The 24,541-nt window shown below is 35.3% G+C and overlaps 1 protein-coding gene across 4 annotated transcripts in view; it reads right to left on the reverse strand.

Annotated features, from left to right (window-relative positions):
* STXBP5L (syntaxin binding protein 5L) overlaps window positions 1-24,541 on the reverse strand; it is a gene marked incomplete at both ends in the record, with an annotated part of 357,252 nt that overhangs the window by 165,164 nt on the left and 167,547 nt on the right. For all 4 annotated transcript variants that reach the window (XM_082655376.1, XM_082655374.1, XM_082655375.1 and 1 more), the window contains 3 exons: window positions 2,607-2,679; window positions 7,713-7,867; window positions 11,082-11,160. In XM_082655376.1, coding sequence (XP_082511502.1) covers window positions 2,607-2,679; window positions 7,713-7,867; window positions 11,082-11,160 — 307 coding nt within the window. The remainder of the gene's footprint in view (window positions 1-2,606; window positions 2,680-7,712; window positions 7,868-11,081; window positions 11,161-24,541) is intronic.

A 24,541-nucleotide genomic window follows, 5' to 3' on the forward strand; every position in this document is an offset into this window, starting at 1 on the left:
ATTACACATGTTTAAGATTGTTTCCTATGTAAACTAGAAAACAGGGGAAATGCAGACCTATGGCTGTAGTAAATTTCATATCCTCAAGCCATATATCATTTTTAAAAGGGGTATCAGTAAGAACCAAATTAAGAGTTCTTAGAACCACAATATATTGTACACTTCTCATGTACCAGATGTACCAGGTACTGTAGTAGATGGAATGGAGTATTATTCTATGCTGCATCCGTTCTCAGTCTGTGTGATCATGTTACTTCTGATACAGCGTGCTTTTGGGGGGTGGGGAGGACTATTAAAAATAATTTTCCCCATATTATAGGAACTTAATCAGAAACTTAGTTCAAACACCAGAAAGAATTTGGTGTGTGTGTGTGTGTATGTGTGTGTTGACAGCGGTTCTCTTCCCTCCAATCTTAATGGTTTCCCAGATAAGAATAGTAGTATATGCAAAATCACATGGAAAGGAGAAAGTTGTGTTTAATAAATGGCAAGTAGTTTAAACTGAATGGATCAGAGGTTCCCTGTTTCAGAGCAGAAATTATCAATATTTCTGATATTGAAGAATTAGAAGTAAAATAAGTGCATCACCTTAAAGATCAGATCTACAATTTGGGATTTGATAATAGCAAGAGATTACAATGATAGACTCCTGAGAAGGTGAACAATATCATGGAAATGTTTGGGGAAAATAACTTTATTATATTGGCAAAGAGTAGAAAAATGACATTTAAGAAAGAAATAACTAAAAATGTATTACAAAAATTTACATGTGAAAGTGTGAACTGGTTGTTGTAGAAATGTAAACAAAGATGTAAATCCAAGAAGAGGAAAAATTTTTAAGCCCTAATGCTTGCTTTCATGTAGAGGATTAACTGGAAAAGAAGGAAGGAAGGAATAAATTAATTTGAAAAATGAGTACAAAGCTGCAATTTAATTGTTAACATTAAACATGGCTAAAAGTAACTATTTGGAGGGAAAGAGAACATGTTCAGTTTTTCCACATTAAACTTCTTGTAATAGACAACAAAATAGGAATGTCACATAGATTTTAAAACATGGTGCTGAAGAAGGCAAAATATTAGATAAAAACGTGCAAACAAAACGTCAATTCACATATTTATATAAGGTAATGAAAAGCATAAGAATTAGTGTATAAAAATAGTAACTTTTATGTTATATGTATTTTACCACAATAAAAATGTTTTAAAAAGAATAAATGTATATGCTAAAGAATGTGAGTATTAAAGACAAAGTATAGTGGGCCTTGGAGGATGTTAGACAATTAGACAAGGTATGAGGAACCAACAAATATGGCACAGAAGGAAGAGGTGACTACCAGTGAGATCAGAAAAGTATATTTTAATAAAACCTATATTAGAACTTAGAGAAAGAGGCATAAATCCACACTCGTACACAAAACTTAATCAGGTTTTATGCTGATAAATACAGCAGCTAGGCAGAATTCAGTTATGGTGATATTATGGACCAACCCTATTCCCTTTCAAAATATTGAAATACTATGTGATGCAAATTATCACAAAGAAGAACTTTGGCTCTTACATTCACAAACTACACTGAGAGTAAAACTCAGACTGTACTTCATCCAACAAAAATTTATTAAGAACCTACTTCATGTGGAGACAAAACCTGTCCTTCATGAGGCCTACAGTCTAGTAGGGAGACAATCTTTAAAACAATAACAAATGGAAAATTTCATCTGTGTCAAAGCTATGAAGGATAGGAACATGGATCTAAGACAGCCCTTAATAGGATATTTGACCAAATTATACAGATAATGAAAGATTTTCTTTAATGAGGAAACGATATCTGAGTTGAGATTCTTATAGATGTTAGTAAGGAGAAAAAGGAATGGAAGATTATTTCATGCAGAGAAGAGAGAATGTACAAAAGCTCTGCAAATATAACGGGCTAAAAAATGATCAGTGAGTCTAGAACAAAGAATGAGGGAAAATGAGCTTCATGCCTATCATCATTGATAATGAAAATATGTAGCAGGAAGACAGTGTTCATCAGTTTCAAGTCTACTTTTACTGTACATGTAAAGTAGTGGAGAGCACCACTCTAACAGCAATATTTAATATTTGTTTCTACTGCCCACAACATAATGAAAAAGAAAAGAAAGTAAAAGAAGGCATCTATCATCTCTTGCCTCGAGATTCTGATCTTCTGTATCGTCTGCCACAGTAGTTCAATAATACTTTTATCATGTGCCATTTTTCTTTAGTCAATAGAGCAGATGGACAAACAGTACATTATGTAATTTTTGTAACAATTGTTTTTTGCTTAGGGAAATAGCAGAAATGTGATCCATTTTATGTGTTTGGAGTCCCCAAAGGCATCTTTTTAAACATTAGGTGTTGCCTTTAAAATATCTTACAATATTCTCAGTGTCCCCTAAACTCTCCTGGTTTAGTTTTCATTATTGAACCAAATTACATTTTTATAATTCTAGCAAAACAATATTACACATAAAGAATATTTACCATCTAAAGAATTCTAATGCCAATTATCTATAATGTCCTCCTATATTTTAATTGCAATAAATAGAGTCTAAAATAGTGTTAATCCGTACATGGACAACTTACTTGCTTTGTGTCAGATCAACTACAATGAGATCTTTCTCCAGAAGTACAGCAACGGCATAGGGTTCTTGAAATTCTACAAGTAGAAAAGAAAAATGGAAAAGTTTTCATATTTAACATTTTATAAAATCAACAAACTTGTATTTCCTTTATCTCCTGTATAAATGTTATTTAAATGATTTGAGAAGACCAAAGTATGAGCTAAAATAAGAAGTAACAAAGAGCACTTTTTAAAAATATATGTTGTCCATTGTAAAGCAATTATACTCCAATAAAGATGTTTAAAAAAAAGAGAAAAAGAAAAACGTGGGACTCAAAAAATATATATATATGTTGTGTTTCTCAAACAATGTTTAAGACCATTATAGGAAACAAGGAAAAAATGAGAAGTTGCATAGCATAGAGTTAAATATTATCTCAATAATCATGATAGTAGTAGATTATTTGAAGAGAGTGAGTCTGTCACCTCCATCTCACATTTATCTTAGTCTTCCATAACCTTCCATTTCAGATCTGATTTCATGCCTACAGGAGATATACTAAGGAAACAGTTCTGCTTCTCTCAGTTGTGATACATATTCACCTCCCTATGAGAGCAACACTCCTTATACTAAAAAAATTACTTTCAATTCAATGTGATTTAACAGGTACTTAAAGACTTCCTACTATGTGCCCAGGAGTATATATCCCAAAAAATCAGAGTCTGAGGATAGCCTAGGATTTTCAAGTTCTTAAAATTCAACCCTTCCTTTCTCCCTTTCTCCATCCTCCCTTCCTTCCTTCAAGATGTTTCAGAAACTGTCTTAAGAACAAAGGATATATGGGGAATAAGAATGACAAGGTCTTTGTTCTAATAAAGTTTACAATCTAGGGGTACATACAAACAATGAACAAGTAAACAAATAAGATTAATTCAGAAAGTAAAGTGAACTATGAAAAAAATAACAAGGGTAATAGTATAAGAAATGACTTCTGGTTGGTGGGGGAACACTAATTTAGTTATAGTGGTCAAGGAAGACATTGCTTTCCATCTGTAATAAAGGACTAATAAAGGAAAGCCACAGTTACAGTGTTAGCTCAATTTAAGGAAAAAAGTATTTACAAAAACATTTTACATACATGGTATTTGATTCTCAGTAGCTAGAGCATGTATCATCATTTTTTCATTTCATAAAGAAAACTGGAGTCCAAAGAGGTTATGAGATTGGCACAAGGTTACAAAACTAGTAAGTTATAGACCTGAAACTTTAATGCATGCTGTTTTCATTATACCAGCAGTTTCTACTGGCTAGTTTAAGAGGTATTTAATCCTAAACTCAACAATCACTTGGCAGGAATTTTGTATTCAAGAGTATTCAAGTCTTGAATGGTAAATTAAAATAGATGGCCTTCACAGTCCTTCCAGTCCTGAGAAGCTACAGAACCTATTCATATTTATTTTTTAAGTCACAAGCTATGAGAGAAAAACTAGAATCAAAAAAACACAAAAGAACAAAAACTGAGGAGTCTGACCTTGTTTGGGTGCATATTTATACAACAGTATACAGTCCTCAAACTATTTCCTACTCAAACTTTTTCAAACTGAGGCATTTCCCCTCTTCTCCCTTATCTCTTAGAGCTGTTTTAAGTTTTCAACATTATTTCAAAACGTTTTGGGGTTTGGGGATTTTTTTGTTTGTTTTTCAGTTTGAAGAATACTACTAGTTTCCTCTTTGTCTTCTCATCCCTCTCTAGGAAAATCACTGGTTGGGAAGCAATGGCTACAAAAATAAAACAGCTGAGACATTGGCATGAATGAGCAAAAGTCTTAAATAAATTTTTATTTTAGGTAATAACACCTGTTTTAGATTATTGTTTCTTTTCAAATAATAAAAACTGGTAGCAAAAGTTTCACGTTTGTAGAAGTACTTGGTGTGCTGTGGTAACCACTGAATAAAAAGATTTCTTGTGGAATCAGTGTTAGGTTCAATTTGTGTCTATTATTTATTAACAGTTTGATCCTAAGCAAATTAGTTAACTTCTTTGATTTTCAATTTCTCTACCCATTGAAATGGCAAAATAATACTACCTTAGACTGTTAATAAAGATTAGATGTATATAAAAATGTTTGATGCAAAGGCTGGCTTATAGTAAGTACTCAATATATGCCAACTGTATTACTTTTTTTATTAGATTGGTTGTTTTTGAGCAGGCTCAGCCTTTTAACCCTAGCCCCCAACAAGATGGAAAAGCTCTATCATAAATACTACTTCTCTGAAGAGAAATGCATTATTTATGACACTTGTAGAAGACCAGATACAATTAAATATAGATGCAAAACTGACAAATTCGGAGTATAGTTGGTTAGTTACTCTGGGCAATGCCCCCTGAGATAAGAGGATTAGGCATTTGTGTTCTTTGAGAAATAGGCTGAATTGTCAGATGTCACAAATGATTCAGCAATATTAAAAACTGTTAATAAGTGTATTTTGTTTAACATATGCATAACACTTATCATTATGTGGCTATAAAGGAGATTAAAGTTCCATATTTACTAATATGGAATCATAATCAAAATACTGTATACTGTTAAGTGAAAAAAGTGTGATACAGAACAACATATAGAGTATGCTGTCATTTGTATAAAAAAGATAATGCATATATGCATACATTATTTGGGGAGAATACATAAGAAACTTAGTAATAGTGGTTGCCCCTGGAAGGGCAGTGAGAAAGTTTTCACTATATACTGTTGTGTATTGTAGGGTTCTTTTCTGGCATTTTCATGTACTATTGTTTTAATCAGAAATAGTTAATAAAATACACTTATATTTTACTGAGTAAAGTTAAACTATTTCTCCCAGCTCCTAGTAAGTAAAAAGTTCCATCCTCATTACCACTTCTCTGAAAAGCAAAGTAATATATGTGGCTTGGAAGTGATTAGGCTTGGTTACAGTACATTTATAATTTGTTTAACATTATTAGAAACTGTCCTAACATCTCTACTGATGTGCACAAATGTATATACACATATACCTATAGTGTTTGATCTTGGCAACCGCACATTTTCAGTTTCTATTACTGGTATGCACACCTTTTTTCTTGAGGCTCCTTAGTAGAAGGCATTTTCCTAAGCTCAGCTTTTGGTCCTCTGTTCTTTCTTTCTTTCTTTGTTCCTTTATCATTCATTCTCACAACTCCAAAGAGCATCTATATTCTGATGACTCAAAAATAAATATTAAAGACCTTTTCCCTCTCCTTTTCTGCTCTCTAAACAACTCTACTGACTCAAACTTATTTTTCTCTCTTTCCAAGAACTCTTATTACTTCATATGAAACCACTATTCCTAAAATGTTGTCTTTGACTCATCTCTCATATCACTCCCTAATCCAGTTGTTGACCAAATTCAATGGGTTTTCATCTTCCATTCCTACAAGCAGCACTCTGTTTCAGATCTTGACCATTTTAATGTACACTACCACAAAAGCCTCCCAGTTGGAATCTGAAGTTTTAGATTTCAGGGTCTCTGTCTTCAAACCCACACACTAGAACATTGCTTTCTTTCACTTAATATTTCCTCAAAATTCCTCTGTAGTTCCCTATTTCCAAATACCTACAAAAGGCTTTCAAATTTTTCTCTGAATTGATCTCACTCTAGCAAAACCTCACAATTTCTAAAACCTTTACTCAATATTATTTTCAAGGCCCAAGTCATTCTTCAAGCCCTATCTAAATCCTACTTGTTCCATGAAGCTTTGCATGAATATTTCAGTCATCGACTACCTGACTAGCCTATAAATTGGTACATTATTTAAACTCTGATTCGTATAACTCAGCGCTTAATTAAGCCATTATGTTTTTTAAACTTAAGTCATAATTATCTTCCTCATGTGGCCAGATTTTCTGATTTGACATCAGAGATCAGTTTCATACTTCATCCATATTCTCAACAAGTTCTTGTCATACTGAGGCCATAGAAGCATCCAATAAATATTTGTTGGTTAATTTACAACACAAGTAATTTGTCTGCCCCTGGAAACTCTGGGAATAAAGTGCCACACTGATTGTTATTTTATATCACTTTATTTCAGTTTTTAAATATGAAACTCAATAATTTAAAACAATGAATACATTTATAATAAAACTAATAGCTGTTTATCTTCATAGTTTATAAGGTATATTCCCTTTGGCCTTCCAGTAATCATGTGGTATCAATATTATATTCTTTCTTCAAATGATTAATCAAACTTGTAAATATGAAGTGACTTGTCCAAGGTCACATAGCTAGTAAGTGACAGAGCTAAATCATAAGCCCAAATACTCTGTCTCCAAGTACAGTGCTCCTTTCCCTACATCTATGTTCCCTCTTGAAAATGTAGTAATATATATATATACATACTACCTTTTGTAATCATAAACTCATATTTCCCTTTTTATATTTCACCCTTCTCCATTTTTAGATTCCATTATTAAAATATTTCATCATTAGATTCCATTATACAGTTTGCATATAAGTTTAGACTGTTTTTTTATGTTTACGAAGTCTTTATATTTGGGATAATAAAAATACATAAGCACCTCTCCTCCCAAAGGCTCTTCTAATTATTTTCAAAATTGGAATAAATCACTAACCATACATCAGCAATCCTAGAGTAATCACAGGTGCTACAGTTGCATCTGAAGCAAAGCCAGATGTGAAACAGATGCAGCACCACCAGAGTTACAGATCACTGATATCAGGTAAGTGCTTTAACTTTGATTGGCACAGGATTGGGATGGGTGGAGCTGGCCTAGGAAAGGCTATTAGGAGACCTCAGTTTCTCCAAGTGATTTCACCCCGGACCCTGAGTGGACCCTCCCAGCTCAGCTTCCACCATCCTTATCAAAGTTTAAAGCACTTACCTGATATTAGAACCTGAAACTCCAGCACTGTTGCACTACATCTGTCTTACTTCCATTTTCTCAAGTAGGTACAGCTGCAGAACCTGCTCCAGCACCTGTAGCTCACCGTGTTGTATCACAGTCGATATCAGCTGCTAAAACTAAAAATATTTAAGCTTAATTTTGTTAGGAACTTATCATTTCAAAAATGATTTTTCAACATTAATAGTTTCATTTTAGTTACTTACCATTTGGATAGGGTGTTTCACATAAAGTTAGAAATTCAACAATAGGATGATCCATTTCAAGCACTGTAATTGCTTTTCCATGCATGATGGTTAAACTTGGTCTTCTGCAAGCTTTGTCATAGGACAGCCCACCAGAAAATATTATGAATGGTTCACTACAGAGGAAAAAAAGTTAATGAGACTGAGTTCTTTAAAATGACACAATCTCACAGTATTGAGGCAAAAAGGAATGGGCTTAGTAGGGATTATATACAATAATTTGACAGAGAGTAAAAGCCTTTCCTGGCCCCAAATATCTCACCCAACAATTTACTATTCTACCATTTCCTTTTTTCTGGATGTATATTCTCACCATTAAAATTACTAATGAATCAATCTAAAGATGTTGAGGTGAGATGGGGGAAAGGCAGTGAGGTTGGTGAGAGGGGAAGATGCTGACTGACTCAACAGAACATCTTCACATATATTAGTTGGTTACCAAACTCTAAATTACTACTATTAGAATATTAGGCTATGTTACTTTATCATATTAACCAGTAGGCATGTGGGACCCCAAATCACTAAGAAATAGAGGCAAATTTCAACATGAAATGAAATGTGACAGTGGCAAGCCCAGAATGGTAGAAGGTAACATGAAAAGTCTACATAATAGAGTTTCTGTGGGAAAGGGTTATGACAAACAGATGGAGAAAACGAATATATAACGGGAAAATGATTCACCAAAAGTAAATGTGACCTTCTTCTCAACTTTACCTAGGGTCAGCCAGTTCTATTTAGCTTGTAAAACTAACTTCGAACAAATTTTTTCATTTCTGTTAACTGCAGGTTACAGTTAGATAATAGAGTGGGGCTGAAATGACCATAAAATATCATAGCTATGAAATATCTCCAAAAGTTTTCATTTTCCTTTTCTCAAATATCTGTATCTCTAGTATATGTATATAAAAGAAAATGTGTGTTGATATGAAGTATTTTTCAATAAGACCAAACTGAAAATACTCTCCAAAATTTTTTTAAAGGAACTAGACACTTTTATTGTACCAAATTCCTTGAGAACATGTTTCTCTAAATAATTCACTTCTATCCATCTACTAAACTGAAGAATCTACTTGTTTCTAGAACTCACTCCATAAAATTTCCCTTTCTTTTCCATTTTGTATCATACATAATACCAAACATTATCAAAGGGACATTTGCTAATCTTATGCTGGCTATGTAGTAACAACAAAAAACCCTTTTAAAAAGTTTCCATCAAAACCTACATATAAAATGCCTTCACTACTTTTTATTTAAAGTTCTGTCTTAATATTTTCATATAAATATTTGTGTTGTAAGCTAAAAAAGGGAAAATGCTCTAATTTATTTTTTTAGATTCCATATATGTGCGTTAGCACACGGTATTTGTTTTTCTCTTTCTGACTTACTTCACTCTGTATGCCAGGCTCTAGGTCCATCCATCTCATTACAAATAACTCAATTTCATTCCTTTTTATGGCTGAGTAATATTCCATTGTATTTATGTGCCATATCTTCTTTATCCATTCATCTGTTGATGGACATTTAGGTTGCTTCCATGTCCTAGCTATTGTAAATAGTGCCGCAATGATCTTAATCATTATTTTAAACTGCCTTGCCTTGAATTCTTGATTTCTGAAGTACATTTTCTTCATGTTTACCCTTTTCTCCCTTCATCTGGCACCATCCTATCTTCCATCCCTTAAATCCCATCTCAGGCATCTCCTTTCCTAAGATGAATTTCAGTGATTTCTCTCTTCACTGTTGTCCTCCCTACTCCCTTTAGGCAAGGTTAGCTGTCCTTTTGCTGTGCTCTCATAGCATGTCTCTATAAAAGCACCTTACATGTTGTATAGAAACCACGAGTTTATGGGCTTACTTCTGGTACTAGACCATAACAGGTTCAAAAGCAGGCGGTAATTTCTATTTTAGTGTGCCAAACAAATTGCTCAATGCACATTATGCAGTAATAACTTAATACATTTTGTTTTAATTGAGTTAAGCTACATATTGTTGAGCACCTCATAAAAAATACATTTATATATAACAAAATACATGTCATAAAGTCCATGGATCATGTACTTTATCAGGGAAAAACCTCTCACGCCTTCACATGAACCTCTTCATTCTCATTTTACAAACTAGGGTTTCAAATTTCTTAGTCTATAGCAAATAAAAGACTAGATACTAGTGGATAAACACAATGGAAATTAGAAGTCCCAAAAGCCCAAAACTGAAGGATAGAGGAAAACTTTCAAAAACAAATACATACATGAAAAGAAAAGAAAAAAAAGAAACCACAAGCTGCTAGGAACAGTTAATAAGTGTGAAGTGGTCAACTGCTTCAATAGTCCTTTAAGTGTGACACTGTATAACAATGGATGTAAATAACATTGAGCCTGAAGACTCAAGCAAAGTTTAAGTTATAAACACTGATTTAAGAAGGAAAAGAATATATGTAAAATATTTTCATCCATAATGATTAAATTTTAAGTGTTTTAATACTTTAGTTACAATAGTAATAAAATCATGATGATTTTTACTAGTTATACATAGTAACATTAGGCTGAACTAAAGAGGTATTGATCCATCTATCTACTATACCTTGAGAAGAGCAGCTATAAGCAAACATTAAATGCACCTATGACAACAGGAAAATATTCTAGTGTGAACATTTAAGTAATATAAAGTAGAATTATCCAATTTAGACTTAAAATAAAACTAAGGTCTAGGCAAGATTTGTAATTATGGTAATTCTGGATGAGAGTATTGCCACTAATAATTACTGTAAGTATAAACATTGCTGATGCATAGGATATGGCTGCTGTATATACAAGATAAATTTCTATTAAATATTATTTTTTATTTAATTTTCTGTATCTTAAAATTTAGCACTATTGTATTATGGCAATATACATAAATGTTTACCTTCACAACTAACTATAGTCTTTCCAACTTCAGAATGTAAGATCCTAAAGTACAGAGACTTGGTTATGTATTTAATTCATGTGTAATACCAACAGGTACATAGCTTCTGCTGTTTAATAATGTTGAATGACTGCTGCTTGTAATTGCATGGCCCAAAAGCCCTATATTGTTAAAATTAATGTATATAATACTCATCTGAATATTCATATAAATTTTAAAATAACTGATTTGCTATTTATAATAACGTTGACATAATACATTTGCCACTTGAACAATAAGAAATCTGTTATTATCAATGAAGAAGATTCAGCCAGTTAATATAATTATGTAAAACTTTAAACAATATATAAACATTAAAGGTTATCTGAATTTCTTGTCTCTGTTTCTTACATATTTTCCCATAACTCTCAAAGTAAAAATGCATACCTGTTTCTACAGGTTTTGTATTCTACTTTAAGAATTGGTTTGCAAGATTCAGATTTTCTTCCTTCTCTTTGAGTTTTTCCTAAAGAAAGAAAAAGGACTTTATTAAATATGATTTAAATTCTACTAACCCATGAGAATTTTAAAAGCTTAATTAAAGGAATATTTTTAAATGTAATTATGTGTTTTTCATAATACAATAAACACATTTCTACGCATCCTAACATATTTGTTAAATTTATAAACAATTTGTTGAACCCTAATAATTGACTGTTATATAAACAATAAAGTTATTTGTAAACATATTTGTATTGCTTCACATTCTCCATGTATAAATATAGTATCATATAAAGTTATCTTAATTATTTAAGTTTCAAGATAAACAACTTCAGAATTGAAGACATACACATACATACTTATCTGCATAATGAAATGTATAATGAAAATCCATACTAGGCTGAAAATTTTACCTATAAAACAAGCAAATCCCTTTCTTATGCAGAAAGATTTGCCATTTAAAACTTATGAAAATCTTTGCATTTTCATCAAATTTATTTAAAGGAAAGTCCATTAGACAATGAACACTGATGGTATTTCATGATTTTTTAAAATTTTAATGATGTCCTCTATTTGCATAAAACAAAAATAATAGTTTCTTATAAGGGAAGGATTATGTTGTTTAGACTCCATAAGAGTCTAAATGAAAGATCAAGAAGAGTTGAAAATGGAAATAAAGCTGCTTCTGCCTATAACATACTTATCTTTCTAGTTATGATTTTACTTATAATTCTACATCTCATTTTGATAAAATTCATCTGTTTTTCAAGATATGTTTGTTTGTTATTTTAATAAGTACCCTATTTATTCTTGTATTGCCATAGCTGTTTATAGACACAGAAACCTATTATGTAGATAGATGTTTACATGCATATAAGTTAAAATTTCAGAATGGCAAAGCCAAATCCAACTAGGATGTCAGGACAATTTTATCCAATTTGCTTAACGGGCTATCAGCATAGAATACACCTTATCTGCTCCATGGCATGCTTTCTGAAATTGCCTTCTCTTTCTTTTATGTCAACTAAAGAGGCAACCCAATAATAAAATACTGGTCAGTATCATTCACATTGTAAAATAGGATTAAAAGTATCTATATTATATGTGAAAAAGAAGTGCTGACATTAACTGTATTATATATGAAAAACAATTGCTGATATTAAATATAGATCATTACAAAGAGACAACTTTGGCTCAGGGACTCACTCTGAACAGTGGTCTTAGAGGTGAGGAACATCTGGTTGGTGATTACTAGTTTTGATAATGAATGGAAATAGAGAGAACTGAAGGAAATGACAGAGTCAGCAAAGAGACCCATTCTTCTCAGTTGATGTTTTTTCTATCCAGAGCTTCTCTAATAATCGCCAAACCATTAGTTGACCAAAACAGTATATTTGCAGTTGTTTATATATATGGGACCAACTACTATTTTTCAATCAATAAACACCACTATCATGCACTGATTTTAGTAGAAAAGAGTAATTGTTTAATTAATTAATGTTTTACTTCAATTTCCAACTCTAATAATTAATTTGGGGGTAAAGCTTTTCTGTTTTGATTATATTCATTGCCTGTCAGTAATTGAAATATGCTTAAATGTCATGTTGCATAAAACATTATCAACAACTGCATTTATTGCTTTTCCTTATGTTCAGAGTACTGTATTAAGTGGGAAGATGCAAAGAAATAACTAACTACCAAAAAGCTTAAAATTTACTAAACTGAACAAAACAATTTTTGAAAATGACAACACGCGGTACCATAAACAAGTGATAGACATGAAGTGTTGTAGGAGTTGAGAATAAAACTGTGGCTTCCTTTTACAACAGACTTACCTAGATTTTCACAGAAGACTTCCTAGAAGCTAGATTAAACATTAAAAGATAGAAGTTGGCTAGGAGAGCATAAGAAAAGACATGAAGGCAGAATGTGCCTAGTATGTTGAGAGAATAATGGATAAGCCAAATTGGGCAGATTAAAAGATTAATGTAGAAGAAGAGTACAAAAAGGCTGATGAGGTATGATGAGCCATACAATGGCAATCTATAAAACTGATTTGCAGTATAGACAAGGGAGAGTCACTGGAAGCTTTCAAGTTGGGAAATAATATGTGTAAGCAATGCCTCAGAAATATTAATATGGATTTATTTAATAAAGAAATTTTGAGGATGTAAGATACTGATAATGGAAAACAAGGAGAAGATAATCACAACTGTGCAGGAAAAACTGAAGAAAAGTGAACAGTCTCAAAGAAAAGTGGGATACTATTAATCACACCAACATGTGCATCTTGAGAGTACTGGAAGGAAAGGAGAGAAAGGAGGAGAAAAACACTCAGAAATATTGGTTGAAAATGTTCTAAATTTTTTGAAAAGCATTATTTATACATCTAAGAACCTCAATAAACTCCATGTAGGATAAAATCAAAGAAACCTACTCCCAGACACATCAAGGTAAAAATGCTAAAATCAAAAAAATATATATTGAAAGCAGCAAGAGGAAAATGATTCATTGTATACAAGGGAGCCCCAATAAGATTAATAGCTGACTTTCTTACCAAAGACAATGAAGCCAAAAGGTAGTGGAATGACATACTTAATGTACTGGGAAAAAAAACAACAACCCTGTTAACCAAGAATCAAAGTTCATCAAAATTATCTTTCAAAAATGGAGGTGAGGGCTTCCCTGGTGGCGGAGTTGTTGAGAGTCCGCCTGCCGATGCAAGGGACACGGGTTCGTGCCCCGGTCCAGGAAGATCCCGCATGCCGCGGAGTGGCTGGGCCCGTGAGCCATGGCCGCTGAGCCTGCGCGTCCGGAGCCTGTGCTCCGCAACTGGAGAGGCCACAACAGTGAGAGGCCCGCGTACCGCAAAAAAAAAAAAAAAAAATGGAGGTGAAATAAAGATGTTTCCAGATAACAAAAACTGACAGAATGTGTTGCTAGCAGAGCTCCCTTTCAAAAAATACTTAAGTTCTTCAGGCTGAAAGAGAGTAATATGAATCTACACACAAAAAAAAAGATTACAAGGAAAAGTAATTAACGTAGATAATTATAAAGGACAGTATAATTGCATATTTCCTCTCCAATCTTAACTGGTTAAAAAAGCAATGTAGAAAGTAATATGTATATAATTGTAATATGGGATATATAATATATTTGAAAATAATAACACAAAGAAGGTGTATGGGAACAAGGTTACACTGGAGGAAGAAAATGACACCAAATGGCAACCTGAGTCCACAAGAACAAAGGAAGAGAACCACAAATCAGAAGCAGAAAGGCTAATGTAACAAATTTTATACATATGTGAGTTTGTATATATATATATATATATATATATATACACACACACACACACACATATATATATAATATATACCCTTGACTAAATAACAAATGGGTGAAAGAAAAAAACAAGAATATTGTAGAACAGTGTATGCTACAATGCCATTCATACAATGAACAGTGTTCACAACATCGTTCAACAATTGTAGAACAATGTAAAATACAACACATCAAAACTTCTGAGATGAAGCCTAAGCAGAGCAGAGAGGGAAATTTATACCTACGAGCAGCTATATTAAAAAAGAATATATGAAATCACTAACCTAACCATTCACCTTAAGTCACAGAATAAAAGAACAACCTGAAGCTGAAGCAAAAAGAAAGAAAGAGATAATAAAGGTTTGAGCAGAAATTAATGACATAGAAAAGAGAAAAATATAGAAAATCAATTAAACTAAAATTTGATTCTCTAAAGAGATCAAGAAAATTGACAATCCTTTAGCTAAACTGACCAGAAAAGAGACAGACAGAGATAAAAGACTTACACACACACACAAAAGATGGAACATAATTACCTATTTCAGCCTGAAGGGGCTGGAGTGTGCCTTAGGCTGCAACTGGGGGTACGCAGGACAGAGCCCAAGTCTCCCATTGAAGCCTCATTGTTAGTGTGTGCAAGAAGGGAAGGGTGGAGCCCCACCAAAACATGCTTGCAGTGGGCACAGCTCTGCCTCTGTGAGCTCTGGGAGTACACAAGCACCATGGGCTGTCCACACTCAGAGGCAAGGCTGAAATCTGTGCTGATCCCCAGGAACCGCACAACTTTCGAAGCGGGGCTGAAATTTGAGCAGTGTCCTGGTGGCTTTTGAGGTTTTATGCCATCATCTCCTTTGTAAGCTCAGTGCCTACGGAACATTCGAGCAGACTACTGGTACTCCTGTGGCTGGGTGGATCCAGCATTAGCAGCTTCCAGAACACACAGAGGCAGGGTCGAGGTGTGGGTTGACTCCATAAGTCTCGGCTGGTCCCAGTGCTTGATTTCAGTGGATCTGTGCCAGCATATCTATGCTGGTGGACTGGTGAGCACAGCGCCTGAGAGACATCTGGGCTGATTGCTTGCATTCTCAAGGCTGAGGCAGGGCCAAGGGCAGTGCCAACAACAGTATACTTTGTGAGCCCACACAACAGGTAATGGGCTAGACCACAGAGCGCACTTCCCAATAGACAGCTCCTATGGAGGAACACTCAGTGGCTCTTCTTCCAGTGGAAGTGTTTTAGTCCCACCTACCTCACACCACAGCTTAGAAACGGATCAGGAAGCTTCTACTCCAACAGTTGGGGAACAGACCCTACCCGCAACAGGGCTGTGTAAACCACAGAGCAAAACGGAGGCCCCGCTCAACATCCAGTGCAGGCTCTGATCACCCCAACACCAGCCACACCCCACATCAAGAGGATAACAGGCAGCACACACTGAGGAAAGCCAAGGAAGGCATCCATACTAAAAACAGCCCTCTAACCAAAAATATTAGACTCACACAGGCTAGACAGGGAGGGTCCCACATAAAAACAGCCCTTCAAGACCACAGTAGATAACTGTTTCTCCTAAATTCGTAGAGTCACAGAAATATAAAATGAAGAATCAGAGGAACCACTTCCAATTAAAAGAACAAGAGAAATCCCCTGAATGAAAAAACAATTAAACAGATCTCTCCAGTCTACCAGATCCTGAGTTCAAAAAGGATGTAATAAAAATACTGAAGGAATTAAGAAAGGCTATTAATAGAAATGCAGACCACTGTAACAAGGAACTAGAAACTATAAAGAGGAGCCAATTAAAATTAGAAAACTAATTTGCTGAGCTAAAGCAATAAATACCAAACTACATAATTCAGAAGAACGAATAAGTGATCTGGAAGATTAGAATGGAAATCACCCAGTCAGACCAACAGACAGAAAGACAAATGAAAAAAAAAACAAACAAAGTGAAAGCAACATACAAGACCTATGGGATAATATAAAGCAAACAAATTTACACTTAATAGGGATCCCAGAAGGAGAAGAAAGAGAAAAGAGGATTGAAAATGTGTTTGAAGAAGTTACAAATAAATTGGCTGAAAACTTCCCAAATCTAAAGAAGGAAATTATATCTAGGTACAAGAAGTACAGAGGGTCCCCAAAAAAATGAACCCAAATAGACCTACACCAAGATATATTATAATTAAAATGGCAAAAGTTATAGTTAAAGAGAGGATTCTAAAGGCAGCAAGAGAAAAACAAAGAGTCAGTTACAAGGGAACCCCCATAAGGCTATCATCTGATTTCTCTACAGAAACACAGACCAGAGGGGAGTGGCAAGATATATTCAAAGCCCTAGAAGGGAAAAACCTGCAACCTAGGATACTCTATCCAGCAAGATTAGCATTTAGACTAGAAGGAGAGATAAAGAATTTCTCAGATAAGCAAAAACTAAAGGAATACAGCAATACTACATGTAACCCAAAAGAACTATTGAAAGGACTTATGTAAACAGAAAAGAAGCAAGAATCTATAGGAAAGAGAAAATCACAGTTGGAAAGCAAATCACTTTAAAAAGCCAGTACATAAATTTTAAAAATAAAGATAAAAAAATTTGAACGTGATGAAACTACAATGAATAGCAAAAGGATAAACATGAAGATGTAAAACAGTGCATCAAAATAATAAAATGTTGAGGAGGGGTGTAAGAAAATGGAGAATTTTTAAAAAATGTGTTTGAGCCTATATGACTACAAGTCTAAAGCAAGTAGGTATAGTAATGGGTTAATACACTTGAAAAACACTAACCACAAATCAAAAACATAAAATAGATTCACAAAACCCAAAAAGAACACAAGCATAATACAAAAGAAGATTATCAAACCATAAAAGGAAAGAAAAACTAAAAGAAAGGAACAAAACAGAAATATAAAATCAACTGGAAAACAAGGTTTAAAATGGCAATCATCAAAAATTACCTTAAATGTCAATGCACTAAACATTCCAATCAAAAGGCATAGAGTGGCAGATTGGATAATAAAACAAGAGCCCACAATACGCTGTCTATAAGAGACTCATTTCAGGGCTAAAGACACAGACTGAAATTGAAGCGATGGAAAAAGGTATTTCATGAAAATAGATATGAGAAGAAAGAGAGTGTAGTAAAAAGAATTCTACACCATGACTAAGTGCTATTTATCCCAAGTGTGCAAGGCTGGTTCAACATTCAAAAACCAATTGATAAATCCATCATATCAATAGGCTAAAAAAGAAAAACCACATCATCATATAAATAGATGCATAAAAAGCATGTGACAAAATCCAACACCCATTCATGACAAAAACTCTCAGTAAACTAGAATGAAACTGAGCAGGACCCTGAGAGGCCTTCTCAGACACAGACACCCCACTGTGTCCCCTGCCTTTTGTTTGTAGAAGAAGGTTTAGCCTCCTAGGCCTTTGCCGAGTTCCAAAGAGCAACTTTAATTAAAGAAGTGAGAAAATACAGGAACAAAGGAAAACCACCAAGCAAGACAAAATAATATTAATTAGCCATAAAACATCATGAGGATACTTAGCTCCTCCACAAGAGCCATAGATAATATTTAGAGCCATATCCTTAAGTTGTTTTGCAGATACTAAAAAAAACCCACCAGGTGGAAGAAGTTAACTGCATGCTGACAACCAGCATGTAGACCCCAGACTAGCTGGAACCAGAAAGTTGATGATCGAGATTTTAGAAACATCACCCTGTTATGTCACCATCAACCAGCCAGAGCACAAGCTGATCATGTACTCTGCAACCCTCTCCCACACACTGTCTTTAAAAGCCCTAAAGGCCAATGGGGAGTTCAGGTCTTTTGAGCATGAGCTGCCCATTCTCCTTGCTTGCCCCACATTGGGCGCTTTGCAATAAATACTGTACTTTTCTTCACAAAAACCCAGTATCAGCAGATTGACTTTACTGCACACAGGCAAGTGTACCCAAGTTTGGTTCACTAACAGAAATAGAAGGGAACATTGTTAACTTGATAATACCTACCAAAAATTCTATAGGTAATATGGTACTTAATGGTGAGAAACTCAAATCTTTCCCACTAAGATTAGGAACAAGGCCAGGCTGTCACCTCTCACTACTGTTTTTCAACATTGTACTGAAGTTCTAGCTAATGAAATAAGACAAAAATATGAAATAAAAGGTATACAGACTGGGAAGGAAGAAATAAAACTATCCATCCATAGATAACATAATCACCTATGTAGAAAATCCAAAAGCATTGACAAAAAATCTTCTGGAACTAAGAAATGATTATAGCAAGGTTGCAGGATACATTGCTAATATACAAAAGTCAATTTATTTCCTATATACCAGCAAAAACTAACTGGAATTTGAAATTGAAACACAATACCATTTACATTAGCATCCAAAAAAATGAAATACTTAGGTATAAGTCTACTGAATATGTACAAGATCTACAGGAGTAAAACTAAAAAACGCTGATGATGAAATCAAAGAACTAAATAAATGGAGAGATATTTCATGTTCACGGATAGTTAGACACTATATTGTCAAGATGTCAGTTTTCCCAATGTAGTCTATAGATTCAATGCAATCCCAATCGAATTTGGGATTTTGTGGATACCAACAAACTGATTTTTAAAATTTATATGGAAAGGCAAAATATCTAGCATAGTCAACACAATACTGAAGAACAAAATGGGAGGGCTGAAAGTACCGGGACTTCAAGATTTACTATAAAGCTAAAATGATCAAAACAATGTGGAGAAAGATAGACAAACAGATCAATACAACAGAATAAGGATCCCAGAAATAGACCTCTGTAAATATAGCCAACTGACCTTTGACAAAAGAGCAAAAGCAATACAATGGAGCAAAGACAGTCTTTTCAACAAATGATGTTGGAACAACTAGACACCTACATGCAAAAAAAATGAATCTAGACACAGATGTTACACTTTTTACAAAAATTAACTAAAAATGGGTCATAGATCAATTTGTGTAAACACAAAACTACATAACTCCTAGAAGATAACATAGGAAAAAACCTATCTGACCTTCGGTATGACGTTTTAGATACAACACCAAAGACATAATCTATGAAAGAAATAATGGGTAAGTTGGACTTCATTAAAATTAAAAGCTTCTGCTCTGTGGAAGATAAGAGAATTAAAGACAAGCCACAGACTGAGAGAAAATATTTGCTAAGGCACAGCTGATAAAGGATTGTTATCGAAAATTTACATAGAACTCTTAAAAGGCAGCAATAAGACAACCAACCCAACAAAAAATGAGCCAAAGGTCTTGACAGATACCTCACCAAAGAAGATATACAGATGGTAAATGAGCATATGAAAATATGCTCCACACCATATGTTACAAGGGAAATGCAAATTAAAACCACAATGAGATACCAGGACACATTTATTAGTATGGCCAAAATCTGGAATACTGACAACATCAAATGCTGAAGAGGATGTGCAATAACAGGAACTCTCTTTCATTGCTGATGGGAATGCAAAATGGTACACCGCTTTGGAAAACCGGACAATTTGGCAATTTTGTAAAAAACTAAACATACTGTTACCATAGGATTCAGGAATTTCACTCCTTAGTATGTACCCAAAGAAGCTGAAAACGTACATCTACACAAAACTCACACATGGATGCTAATAGCAACTTTGTCCAAAACTGCCAAAACTTGGAGGCAACCAAGACGTCCTAAAATAGGTGAATGCATAAATCAATGGTGGTACAACCAGATAATGGAATAATATTTGGCACTAAAAATAATGAGCTATCAAGCCATGAAAGATATGGAAAACCTTAAATGTATGTTACTAAGTGAAAGAAGACAATCTGAAAAGGCTACATATTGTATGATTCCAACTATATTCTGGAAAAGGCAAAATTACGGAGAAAGTAAAAATGCCAGGGGTTGTGGGGGAAGAGGGTGAGAGAGAGATGAATAGGCAGAGCATGAGGATTTTTAAGTTATTAAAACTACTTTGTATGATACTAGAATGATGGATATAGTCATTATACATTTGTGCAAATCCACAGAATACACAAGACCAAGAGTGAACCCTACGGTAAACTATGGACTTTGGGTGATTATGATGTGGAAATGTAGGTTCATCAGTTATAACAAATGTACCACTTTGCTTGAGGATGTTGATAATGGAAGAGGCTACTCATGTGTGCAGGGCAGGGGGTTTATGGGAAACATTTGTATCTCCTTCTTAATTTTGCTGTGAACCTAAAACTGCTCTAAAAATTGTCTTTAAAACTAAATATATCAGTAGAAGGACATGTGCTCACTCCCTCTTGCGAGAGCACCGTAATCACAAATAACTGCTGAACAATCATCAACAGGAAGACACTGGAACTCACTAAAAAAGATATCCCACATCCAAAGACAAAGAAGAAGCTGCAATGAGACAGTAGGAGGGGTGAAATCACAATAAAATCAAATCTCATAACCACTGGGTGGGTGACTCACAAACTGGAGAACAATTATATCAGAGAAGTCCACCCACTGGAGTGAAGGTTCTGAGCCCCACATCAGGCTTCCCAAGCTGGGGGTCCGGCAACTGGAGGAGGAATTCCCAGAGAATCAGACTTTGAAGGCTAGCAGGATTTGATTGCAGAACTTCTACAGGTCTAGGGAAAACAGAGACTCCACTCTTGGATGACACACAGAAAGTAGTGTGTGCATCAGGGCCCAGGAGGATGAAGGAGTGAACCCATAGGAGACTGAACCAGACCTACCTGCTAGTGTTGGAGGGTCTTCTGCAGAGGTGGGGGGTGGCTGTGGCTCACCAAAGGGACAAGGACACTGGCAGCAGAGGTTCTGGGAAGTACTCCTTGGTGGGAACCCTGCCAGAGTCCGCCATTAGCCCCACCAAAGGGCCTGTAGGCTCCAGTGCTGGGTCGCCTCAGGCCAAACAACCGACAGAGAAGGAACTCAGCCCAACCAATCAGGAGACAAGCAGATTAAGATTTTAATGAGCTCTGTCCACCAGAGCAACACCCAGCTCTACCCACCACTAGTCCCTCCAATCAGGAAACTTGCACAAGCCTGTTTGAGAGCCTCATTCACCAGAAGGCAGACAACAGAAGCAAGAACTACAATCCTGCAGCCCGGGGAATGAAAACCATATTCACAGAAAGATAAAAAAATGAAAAGGTAGAGGACTATGTACCAGATGAAGGAATAAGATAAAGCCCCCCAAAAACAAATAAATGAAGTGGAGACAGGCAACCTTCCAGAAAAAGAATTCAGAATAATGATAGTGAAGATGATGCAGGACCTGGAAAAATATGGAAGCAACGATTCAGAAGATGCAAGAAATGGTTAACAAAGAATAGAAGAATTAAAGAACAAACACCTAGAAGAATTAAAGAACAAACAAACAGATGAACAATACAATAATTGAAATGAAAAATACACTAGAAGGAATCAATAGCAGAAAAACTGAGGCAGAAGAATGGATAAGTGACCTGGAAGACAGAATGGTGGAATTTACTGCCATAGAACAGAATAAAGAAAAAAAAATGAAAAGAAATGAAGACAGCCTAAGAGACCTCTGGGACAACATTAAACGCACCAACATTCGCACTATAGGGGTCACAGAAGGAGAAGAGTGAGAGAAAGAACCCGAGAAAATATTTGAAGAGATTACAGTCGAAAACTTCCCTAACATGGGAAAGGAAATAGCCACCCAAGTCCAGGAAGCGCAGAGAGTCCCAAACAGGATAAACCCAGGGAGAAACACGCAGAGACACATAGTAATCAAACTGACAAAAACTAAAGACAAAGAAAAACTGTTAAAAGCAACAAGAGACAAATGACAAATAACATACAAGGGAACTCCCATAAGGTTAACAGCTGATTTCTCAGCAGAAACTCTACAAGCCAGAAGGGAGTATATGATATACTTAAAGTGATGAAAGGGAAGAACCTAAAACGAAGATTACTCTACCCGGCAAGGATCTCATTCAGATTCGATGGAGAAATCAAAAGCTTTACAGACAAGCAAAAGCTAAGAGAATTCAGCACCACCAAACCAGCTCTACAGCAAGTGCTAAAGGAACTTCTCTAAGGGGGAAACACAAGAGAAGAAAAGGACCTACAAAAACAAACCCAAAACAATTAAGAAAATGGTAACAGGAACATAAATACAGCCGTATTTCTTATCAGACAAAATGTTTTAAGACAACAAGCATTATTAGGCATAGAGATGATTTACAAAATGACCAATGGTTTTTTACATCCTAAAAATTCTAAACTTGAATAAATTAATAAAATTAAATTCTCCTTCTGAGAATAGGTAATATAAATTTGCAGTGCACAATAGCATTTTTAAAGCAGGTTTCTGGTTGGCAGTTCTCAGGTTACTTTTATCTCCCTTCCTAATAAGCACTAGTTTTGATGCAGGCAATCAAGTTTTACTTTTGTGCATTTTTGAAAGGTAGAACTTACTTCTTGTTAACTAGTTTCACTAACTGTACAACCACCTTGAGTACAGGCTTTACACAAGTGTTTCTTATTAGACTATTCACCTCGAGTAGGCCTCTAGGTTTTACCTACTCCCCTCCATTCTACTCCATGGAGCCTTTGGAGCAAACGTTCAAGTTTGCATTTGGAGTATTTGTATTTGTTGATTCCAAAACCTACCAAAAAACTACAGTAATCAAGACAGTGTGGTGCTGGCATATAGATTAATGGAATGGAACTGAGAATACAAAAATAAACTCTTACATTATTCGTAAATTAATTTTCAAAAAGGGTGCCAACAAAATTCAATGGGTAAATAATCTTTTTAACAAATGATGCTGGAACAATAAAATATCCTCATGCAAAAGAATGATACTGAACCTCTTCCTTACACCATTCATAAAAACTACCTCAAAATGGATCACAGACCTAAATATAAGAGCTAAAATTATATACTGTTAGGGCTTCCCTGGTGGTGCAGTGGTTCAGAGTCCGCCTGCCGATGCAGGGGACACGGGTTCGTGCCCTGGTCCAGGAAGATCCCACATGCCACGGAGTGGCTGGGCCCGTGAGCCATGGCCACTGAGCCTGCGCGTCCAGAGCCTGTGCTCCGCAACGGGAGAGGCCACAACAGTGAGAGGCACGCATATCGCAAAAAAAAAAAAAAAAAAAAAAAAAAATTATATACTGTTAGAGGAAAATAGGAATAAATCTTTGTGACCTTAGGTTAGGCAATTATTTCTTAGATACTATACTAAAGGCATAAACAATAAAATCAAAAGCAGATAAAATGAGCTTTATCAAAATTTAAAATTTTGTGCTTAAAGGGCACCATTAAGAAAGTGAAAAGACAACATACAGAACAGGAGAAAATATTTTCAAATCATATATTTAATAAGAGATGTGTATTCAGAATGTACAGTGAACTGTTACAACTCCATAATTTTAAAAAAAACCCTTCAGTTTGTAAATGCGCAAAGCAACTGAATAGACATTTCTCCAAAGAATACACAGAAACAGGCAACAAGCACATGAACAGATGCTCAACATCTTTACTCATTTGGGAAATGCCAATCAAAACCACAGAGTGGGGGGAATCGGGAAGATGGCGGAAGAGTAAGATGCGGAGATCACCTTGCTCCCCACGGATACACCAGAAATACATCTACATGTGGAACAACTCCTACAGAACACCTACTGAACAATGGCAAAAGACCTCAGACCTCCCAAAAGGCAAGAAACTCCCCACGTACCTGGGTAGGGCAAAAGAAAAAAGCATAAACAGAGACAAAAGAATAGGGACGGGACCTGCACCAGTGGGAGGAAGCTGTGAAGGAGGAAAAGTCTTCACACACTAGGAAGCTGCTTCATGGGCGGAGACAGCGGGTGGCGGAGGTGGAAGCTTCGGAGCCGCGGAGGAGAGTACAGCAACAGGGGTGCGGAGGGCAAAGTGGAGAGATTCCCACACAGAGGATTGGTGCCAACTGGCACGCACCAGCCCGAGAGTCTTGTGTGCTCACCTGCCGGGGCGGGCGGGGCTGGGAGCTAAGGCTCCGGCTTCGGTAGGATCCCAGGGAAAGGACT

This window comes from Grampus griseus (assembly GCF_964374135.1).
Source record: "Grampus griseus genome assembly, chromosome: 5".
NCBI classification, from domain to species: Eukaryota; Metazoa; Chordata; class Mammalia; order Artiodactyla; family Delphinidae; genus Grampus; species Grampus griseus.